The 8,967-nt window shown below is 41.8% G+C and overlaps 2 protein-coding genes across 3 annotated transcripts; one reads left to right on the top strand and one right to left on the bottom strand.

Annotated features, from left to right (window-relative positions):
• The first annotated feature begins 3,195 nt into the window (after window positions 1-3,195).
• Window positions 3,196-8,436, top strand: LOC133147117 (uncharacterized). Of its 2 annotated transcripts, XM_061271203.1 has the most exons (3): window positions 3,203-3,477; window positions 4,040-4,915; window positions 5,023-8,436. In XM_061271203.1, exons 2-3 carry the CDS (start codon window positions 4,052-4,054, stop codon window positions 5,347-5,349), a joined length of 1,191 nt encoding a protein of 396 aa, XP_061127187.1. In that variant the 5' UTR covers window positions 3,203-3,477; window positions 4,040-4,051; the 3' UTR covers window positions 5,350-8,436. The 2 variants fall into 2 exon arrangements, with proteins under 2 accessions (XP_061127188.1, XP_061127187.1); XM_061271204.1 differs by having other exon boundaries at window positions 3,196-4,915.
• On the bottom strand, window positions 5,750-8,491 carry LOC133147116 (uncharacterized). The gene is made up of 2 exons (XM_061271202.1): window positions 8,356-8,491; window positions 5,750-7,834 (listed from the first exon to the last, which is right to left on the bottom strand). Exons 1-2 carry the CDS (start codon window positions 8,482-8,484, stop codon window positions 6,071-6,073), a joined length of 1,893 nt encoding a protein of 630 aa, XP_061127186.1. The 5' UTR covers window positions 8,485-8,491; the 3' UTR covers window positions 5,750-6,070.
• Window positions 8,492-8,967: the final 476 nt, after the last annotated feature.

Genomic DNA, 8,967 nt, shown 5'->3' with positions numbered 1-8,967 from the left:
TCCAGAAAAGAACAGAAAAACATGCGGTCATCAAATACTGCAAATACTCTGAACAAAAGAATCCAAAGGAATATTACTGCTCCTTGCTCAAGCTGTACCTGCCTCATCGTGCTGATTGCCAATTAAAATCTGAACGCTGTCCTTCCTATCAGTTGTTTCATGATAACGCCTGTGTACAGTTACCGTATAACGACTCTGTGGAGCGCGTGTGCCAAATTGTCAGAAGGAACAGAGAAAGGTATGAGAAATACAGTCGAGACATTGACAACGCCATCCAAGAGGTGGAGGAGAGTGGGCTCGTCATAAACGAATGGTGCCACCTGGCTCCCGAGAGTGAGTTGCAAAGACTCGAATGCGTTGAGGAAATGAACGCGAGAGATGAACCGAACGACAACGTGGAGGAAAATGTCCCGGACTATAACGTCAGGTCCAAAACAACGCAAATGTCCATCGTGACAGAGGCTGCAGCCATCGATCCCGCAGTGTTACGCGACATGTATCGTAACTTGAACCAAAAGCAAGCGTCCGTCTTCTACAAGGTCAGAGATTGGTGCATAAAACGTGCGTGTAGCTCAAAGCCCATTGAGCAGTTCTTCTACCACATCAACGGTGGCGCCGGGACCGGCAAATCGCATCTAATCAAGTGTATCCACGCAGAGGCTACCAAAATACTGCAGAGACTACCACGACTGGCTGAGGAGGCCGACATTTCCAAGCAAACGGTTGTTCTCGCAGCTTTCACTGGCACGGCGGCGTTCAACATTTCCGGGGCAACGTTGCATTGTCTACTCAAACTGCCGAGAAGTCTCAAACCCCCGTACCACGGGCTGGGCAATAAACTGGACGAAGTCAGAGCCGAGCTGTCCATCGCCGAAATACTCATCATCGATGAGATTTCCATGGTGTCGAAAGACCTCTTTGCCTACGTGAATGCCAGGTTGAAACAAATCAAAGGAATTAATTTACCTTTCGGTGGCATGTCTGTTCTTGCTGTTGGAGATTTCTTTCAGCTCCCTCCCGTGAGACAGTCCAAACCTCTGTGCGTGTACGATCCTACGCGGCTGGACCACTGGCGTGACGACTTCAAAAAGATCACGCTCACCGCCATCATGAGGCAGAAAGACGATGTCGCCTTTGCCGAACTGCTGAACCGACTCCGCGTCAAAGAAAAGTCAGATGAACTGTCGGAAATGGACAGAGCTCTCCTTGCCACGAGGTACACTTCCCCAGAAATGTGTCCAAAGCATATTCTGCATGTTTTTGCCACCAATAAACAGGTGGATGGCCATAACTCTGCGATGCTGGAACTGTTTCATAAGGACATTGTGCAGATTGACGCGGATGACTACAAGAAAGACAAAGGAACTGGCAGAATGGCAAGGCAAGCTTCCCCTGTGCAAGGCGCTAAGAATGAGCTCCCGGACTCAATCAAAGTTGCCTTGGGTGCTCGTGTTATGATCACACGGAACGTTGATGTTCAATCAGGTCTGTGCAACGGGATGTTTGCAAAAGTTGTCAAATTGGTGAACTATCCAAATGAAGCCCGTGTCCAGAAACTTGGGTTGGAACTCGATCATGTGAGTAACACAGCGCGTGCTGCTAACCCCGTGTACATTGACAGACTGGAGGAGAAGCTGAACAAGGCTGGAGTGACGCGCCGACAGTTTCCCATCAAGCTTGCTTTTGCCTGCACGATCCACAAGGTACAAGGCATGACAACGTCACAGGCTGCAGTTTCGCTGAAAGGTGTTTTCGAACACGGCATGGGGTACGTAGCTCTGAGTAGAGTGACTTCGCTCAGTGGTCTGCATATTCTGCATATGGATGAGAGAAGGCTTCATGCAAATCCACAAATCACTGCTGCTCTTGCTGAGATGGCAGAGGATTCTTTGGAGAGCGTCATGCCCCTCCTTCACGTGATGCCGTCGGTAGATTGGGCAAATCACCTGGTTGTCGTCCATCATAACACCGAAGGGCTGTCTTGTCACGTGCAAGATATCGTGTCTCATCACGAACTGCTTTTCGCTGATGTTTTGTGCTTCACAGAGACACACCTCCAAGGATCAGTGGCCGATGGACGTGCTTGCTTGGAAGGCTACACGATGTTTTGCAGGAACCGAAGTGATTCTTACACAAACTGTCCTGACTTGGCTACAAAACGTGGTGGCGGCGTAGGTATTTGTGTCAAAAGTCACATCGCGGCCCAGGAAAAGAAATACGTTCAGGGTGTGACCGACATTGAATTTGTTGTGGTGATGTTGGGATCACCGGTGTTTGAGTGATGTTCCAGTTATTTATTTTCTTTCTGTGTGTTCGCAATTGTCATGGTGATTGTTCTGGTGTTTTTTTAACTCGGCTGTATGTATTTGTTTGTTCACGCTGATTTCTCCGACTGCCCGAAATTTTCCATATTCTCAGTTTATGTGTATATCTGTCATCTCAGGGACACGAAGAAAGAATCCGATCTGGCGAAAGCCCGTGCGGCTCTGGACTCAGAGGCCACAGAGCGTGAACGTCTGCAGGTGAAGTTGTCCAAGCTGAAGATTGATTTTGACGAGCTGGAAGCAAGGTGAGGCCCGCCCGGCCATTTTATCAAAAATATGCCAACAACAAAATGGATAGTGGATATTAGTGCTGACACAATTGCTTTGCTGCTGGGGCCACACCCCAAGGAAAATCCTCCTCGTGACTAATTGCAGCTCAATTGGACTTTCAGTTAACCATCCCATATGTGGGACTCACGATGGGATCACCGGTGTTTGAGTGATGTTCCAGTTATTTATTTTCTTTCTGTGTGTTCGCAATTGTACGGAAGAGGATTAGGGCCAGTGAAGAAAAAAAAACGAGGGGTGACAGGATTCTGACTTTTTTCTCAGAATTCTGACTTTAAAGTCAGAATTCTGACTTTATTCTCAGAATTCTGACTTTATTCTCAGAATTCTGACTTTAAAGTCAGAATTCCGACTTTAAAGTCAGAATTCTGAGAATAAAGTCAGAATTCTGACTTTAAAGTCAGAATTCCCAATTTCTGACTTTAAAGTCAGAATTCTGACTTTAAAGTCAGAATTCTGAGAATAAAGTCAGAATTCTGACTTTAAAGTCAGAAATTGCAAATTCTGACTTTAAAGTCAGAATTCTGACTTTATTCTCAGAATTCTGACTTTAAAGTCGGAATTCTGACTTTAAAGTCAGAATTCTGAGAATAAAGTCAGAATTCTGAGAATAAAGTCAGAATTCCGACTTTAAAGTCAGAATTCCGACTTTAAAGTCAGAATTCTGAGAATAAAGTCAGAATTCTGAGAATAAAGTCAGAATTCTGAGAATAAAGTCAGAATTCTGACTTTATGGCATGGGGTGGCGGAGGGAAAGTCAGTGTGGTGTGGTTTTGACCAGAGAGGACATTATGTCGTCAACGAGTGAGTTTTTGCGTGCCAGAGGATTGCCGGAGGACATCATTTCACACTTGGAGGAGCGGGGGTGAGTAAATAAAGCATTGTGTTCATTTTGGTGACTGTTGCGTATATAACTGGCTCCGTGTAGCATGTAGCTCCGTTGCTAATTGATAGCTCTTGACGGGACGCGCTGCATTTACACGTAAAGAAGCATTATGCGTATTTTTGTTCATTCAGTACTCAGTTTCATTAAACCGATGACGTAATGCACGATTATAAATATATATAAACGTCACAAAGCGTCGGTAAAACACCGCGACTCGCGGCATAAACCATGCCTTGCTGATTGTGACCGGCTGCAATATCATTGCACCTTAAATTTAACTCAATACACTGATCACACTGTTGTTTAAGAGTGGTGATTCTACCCGCCACAATTCAAGGTTACATCATTTGAAGGATAATCATGCACGTCTTTATTTACTCACTGGATGAGACTTGTTTAGTGATGTTACACCTGACATCGTACCAGGAGTATTAGTATTAAAAACAACTTCATACAATAAGCATACTGTCATAAAGTCATGTTTTCAAAATGCCCACTGTTGTGTTTGACAAATTGTAATTGTTTTTACTTTGTTGTGCAGATAAAGTGACTGATGGAGGGTGCAACTCAACCAGTGCCTGAAAAGCTGGATTTGGATGACTTAATCAAGCTATGCTTTAGACTTGCATTCAGCAACAAGGAAATACTTGCAGTTTTAGCACATAATGCTCAGACTATTATAAGTATTCGGACTCTGAAGAGAACTTGTAAAAGACTTGGTCTGTTCCGAAGAAAGAATCAGTCGGACCTGGGAGATGTGTTGGCTTTTGTCCAGCATGAAATCCTGACTTGTGGCCAGATGCAAGGTTATCGCTGGCTTCAGCTACGTGCGATTCAAAAAGGATTTGTTGTCTCACAAGATACAATAAGACAAATTATAAAATTGGTTGACCCAGTCGGCGTGGAATTAAGAAGAGCACGACGCCTTAGAAGACGCCAGTACAGCTGCAGAGGCCCAAATGCTCTTTGGCACATGGATGGCTATGATAAATTAAAACCCTATGGGATTTGCATCCATGGTTGTATTGATGGGTTTAGCCGGTATGTGTTATGGGCAGAGGCCTATACCACAAACAATGATCCCAAGGTGATTGCAAGTTATTTTATCAAAACAGTTTCGCGCATTGGTGGATGTCCAGAGAGGATCCGTGCAGACAGGGGCACAGAAAATGGTTGTGTTGAACAGATGCAAGTGTTTTTGCGACAAAACCACTCTGACAATTTTGCTGGGGAGAAAAGTTTTCTTTACGGGAGAAGTACTGCCAATCAGCGCATTGAAGGGTGGTGGTCCATCCTTCGCAAACAGAGCGCACAGTTCTGGATTAATTTATTTCAAACTCTTCAGGAGGATGGTCACTACACAGGAGATTTTCTGGATAAAAGTCTTATCCAGTTCTGCTTTCTTAATCTTGTGCAGGTAAAATATTTTGTCTCTCCCATCATGTTTTTGAAGTTGAAATGAATAAATTGAATAATAAAAAATAACAATGTACTTAAATACTTAACTATGCTGCTCTTGTGCAGGATGAGCTGGATGAAGTTGTGAACACATGGAACTCACACAAAATAAGACCAAGGTCGAACGGTGATACAGCTTCAGGCCGGCCAGTCGTCATGTATTCATTCCCTGCCATGCACAGTGCCGAGGATCGACTGAAACAAACTGGAATGCAAGATATCACTGCGTGTATGGAAGAGTGCACTCCAAAATGCCAGTTTCCTTGCGATGAAACTGTATTTGAACTGTGTTGTCTCCTAATGGAGGAAAATGAATGGCATGCTCCATCAGATCCATTGCATGCAAGTGACTTGTATCTTATGTTGAGAGAGGAATTACTGAAGATTGTTTGACAAGCGTATTGATGTAATACATATAAACTCCTCAGAAAATATTTTTTCAGATTTTTTTTTAATCAGTAGTCTGTATACTCAGTTACTATGTTTTTTTAGTCCTACAATGCCTTCTTGACCTTTAAATATTCCTTAATGACCCAAATTAAACAGAATAATTCATTGCAAAATCGAATTTTTTTTAACTATGCTTACCGGATCTATGGTTCTTCTTTTCCATTTGTGACTAACAAAAACCAAGATGTTACATTTTGCTTGAAATGTCCTGAACTTGACTGCTTAAATATGTATTAATGTATTACTTGTATATTAAAAATTGTGTCTTTTCATAGAAGGCATCTGTACAACATAATACTTTATTTTTATATACCAACATTCAGGTGCAGTCTGGAAACACATAGTGGATGAAGAGTGAGTTTATTGAATGCAATAAAATATTACCACTCTTCATTACAGAAGCATTCACTTAATACTATGTAGCTGCTGAAAACAACCATCCAATGGTTATGCATAACATCTTGGGTCATTTTAAGAAAGCCCTAGAACTTTTATATAACTGGAACACAATGCCAAATGCAAGCTGTTTCTATAAAACTCTAAAAACAGTGAAGGAACCAATACAAAGTTTGTTTCTATTTGACCAATACGAACAGTGAACAATATATGTTGTGTTGATGCAACTTACAACGGATAATTAACGGAGTTATGGTTATTGACAGAATTAAACAATATCCATGACCCAGATATTGCTTTCGAGAACGGCATTGAATTCTGATCGGAAGTTTGGGAAATTTTCATAGCTGTCAGCAATGTACAAAACCTTTCCACACGTGTGCCCCACTGGTCTTCTACTAAACTCTGTCATTTGTTGAAACTCCACAAGGATGGTGTCGGTGACAATAAGATCAGATCCAGTGCAAAACCGGAGAAATTTCTGAAGCTTGAGTTCATCCAACTCTCTGATGAACCTTTTCAGATGATTTACCACTTCCTTCTCCTTTGAGGTTAAATCGTTTGGAAATTTCAGCAGTTGGCAGACCTTTTTGGAAGTAGGTTGCAAGTCAGAGCACAACTTGTTAAGTGCGTCAGGACTTATGAAGTCATGGTGAAAAGTAACCTCCCTCCAGCAGTCAATAACAAACATGGGCTTTTGGACAAGCTCTTTGTGCGCTATTTCCTGCAGTATTGTGGGAAAGGTTTCAGGTGTTATTCTCTTTCTACACCCATAGCTGTCAAGAACTTCCACAAGATCATCTTGGTCCACTTCTGAAAAGTCCTTCATTGCGTCCATCAAAACGTCACGCTCCTGGCTGCTCACAAACTGCAGAAAGTGGGCCTTTGGATCACTGTAGACACAGTTGAAAAGTACTTGCTCGAGGAAAGGAAACGCAAGTTTGTTTGGGAAATAGCAACACTCTTGGTAACCTTTTATAAGTATTCTCCCAACTGCTTTCCACTTTGCTGCAGAAAAATCATGACGGATAAATGGCACCTTAATTGATGTACCAAGGGTGCATCGGTCATAGAATTCCTGCCAGAAACAGGTGAGAACATCTCTCAGTACTCCAGACCCAACACCTGCTTCTTCTCTATCACCTGGGAGTATGCGTTTCACACTGAGTGGTTTGTTCAGTATTTCTTCTTTGCAAAATGCTCTTATCATATCATTCAATGTGTCAGTGGAGTGGACAGTTATAGTCAACACATCTTGTGGATCAGATGGATTGAGGGGCATAGCAGGACCATTGTAGATCATTGTGACTTCTGTATCTTCCTGTGTGTCATATGTGGGACCAAAGGTAATTTCTGAATCAACAGAAATGTTGAATAGCTGGTAGACTTCATTTGAATAAACAGAGACCTCGTCACTTTCTGCGGCATTGTATTCACTGCCATTGTCTGACGTAACTTCCTCGTGTGTGTGGATATCATCTTGGTTCTCTTTTGGTCTTGTTGCAATGTAAAAACGCAACAATGTTAGCTTTGCAGCCTCGTACATATAGCCGATGGAATGGCAGGTGTCATCAGTGAGGCAGTTTTGTTTGAAATCCCAAACCTCAAACTCAAAGTCCAATTGTGATCCTTTGGGAGAAATTCCATCTGGGAAAAATGGTTTTTTTCCTTCCTTGAGAATGTCTTTCAACCCAGCTTCTGTGGACATATGAAGTTTTCTGGTACCCCCTCCCTGCTTCTCCCTCACCTGTTTGGTCATCTTTCCATCACTGTGTATCCATCCGATCGCAATATTTCTTGTTGTTTTCTGCTTCTTTGTCTCTTGTGGTTGTGTCTTTGAGGTGGTGTCCTCTTTGTCACTGTCTTTCCTGAGTTTCATTTTTTCACGTAGTTTTTCTAAAAGTCCGTTTTTTCTTTTGGATGTAGGCTGTTTCGTCTTGCAAAAATTAAAGAGTGCAATGCGGTCTCCATAGCGAGGGATGTAATTGGCAAGAGCGGCATCGTCCATCAGTGCGATGACATCACTGTCAATCTGCACGATGACAGAAAAAGAAATCTGTCACACACAATCACTTAATTTGAAAGAATGAAGCACAAATATAATACTTATTGTAAATCAAATCCACACTCGACAAACATGTTGCAACTGTTTAATCTTTAAGAATTTATTAAGCCACATTTATACCTGAAGTCTATGTGTTTTTTATTTCATTTTATACACTATTTCAATCATCAGTTGACTTAATGTGAGTGTGTAAATACTTAAAATGATCTAGCGTTGGATTGTGGTATGGAGAGTCAGCAAGGCATAAGGGGTTTTATCGACGCTTTGTGACGTTGCCGTGACGTGTATATATATTTATAATCGTGCATTACGTCATCGGTTTAATGAAACTGAGTACTGAATGAACAAAAATACGCATAATGCTTCTTTACGTGTAAATGCGGCGCGTCCCGTCAAGAGCTATCAATTAGCAACGGAGCTACATGCTACACGGAGCCAGTTATATACGCAACAGTCACCAAAAGGGACACAATGCTTTATTTACTCACCCCCTGCTCCTCCAAGTGTGAAATGATGTCCTCCGGCAATCCTCTGGCACGCAAAAACTCACTCGTTGACGACATAATGTCCTCTCTGATCAAAACCACACCACACTGACTTTCCCTCCGCCACCCCATGCCATAAAGTCAGAATTCTGACTTTATTCTCAGAATTCTGACTTTATTCTCAGAATTCTGACTTTATTCTCAGAATTCTGAGAATAAAGTCGGAATTCTGACTTTAAAGTCAGAATTCTGACTTTATTCTCAGAATTCTGACTTTATTCTCAGAATTCTGACTTTAAAGTCAGAATTCCGACTTTAAAGTCAGAATTCTGAGAATAAAGTCAGAATTCTGACTTTAAAGTCAGAATTCGCAATTTCTGACTTTAAAGTCAGAATTCTGACTTTATTCTCAGAATTCTGACTTTAAAGTCAGAATTCTGACTTTAAAGTCAGAATTCCCAATTTCTGACTTTAAAGTCAGAATTCTGACTTTATTCTCAGAATTCTGACTTTAAAGTCGGAATTCTGACTTTAAAGTCAGAATTCTGAGAATAAAGTCAGAATTCTGAGAATAAAGTCAGAATTCTGACTTTAAAGTCAGAATTCTGAGAAAAA

This window comes from Syngnathus typhle, unplaced genomic scaffold (genome assembly GCF_033458585.1).
Source record: "Syngnathus typhle isolate RoL2023-S1 ecotype Sweden unplaced genomic scaffold, RoL_Styp_1.0 HiC_scaffold_30, whole genome shotgun sequence".
In the NCBI taxonomy this organism is placed as follows: Eukaryota; Metazoa; Chordata; class Actinopteri; order Syngnathiformes; family Syngnathidae; genus Syngnathus; species Syngnathus typhle.
The sequence above is the reverse complement of the archived record's forward strand: the minus strand, read 5'-3'. Positions and strand labels throughout refer to the sequence as shown.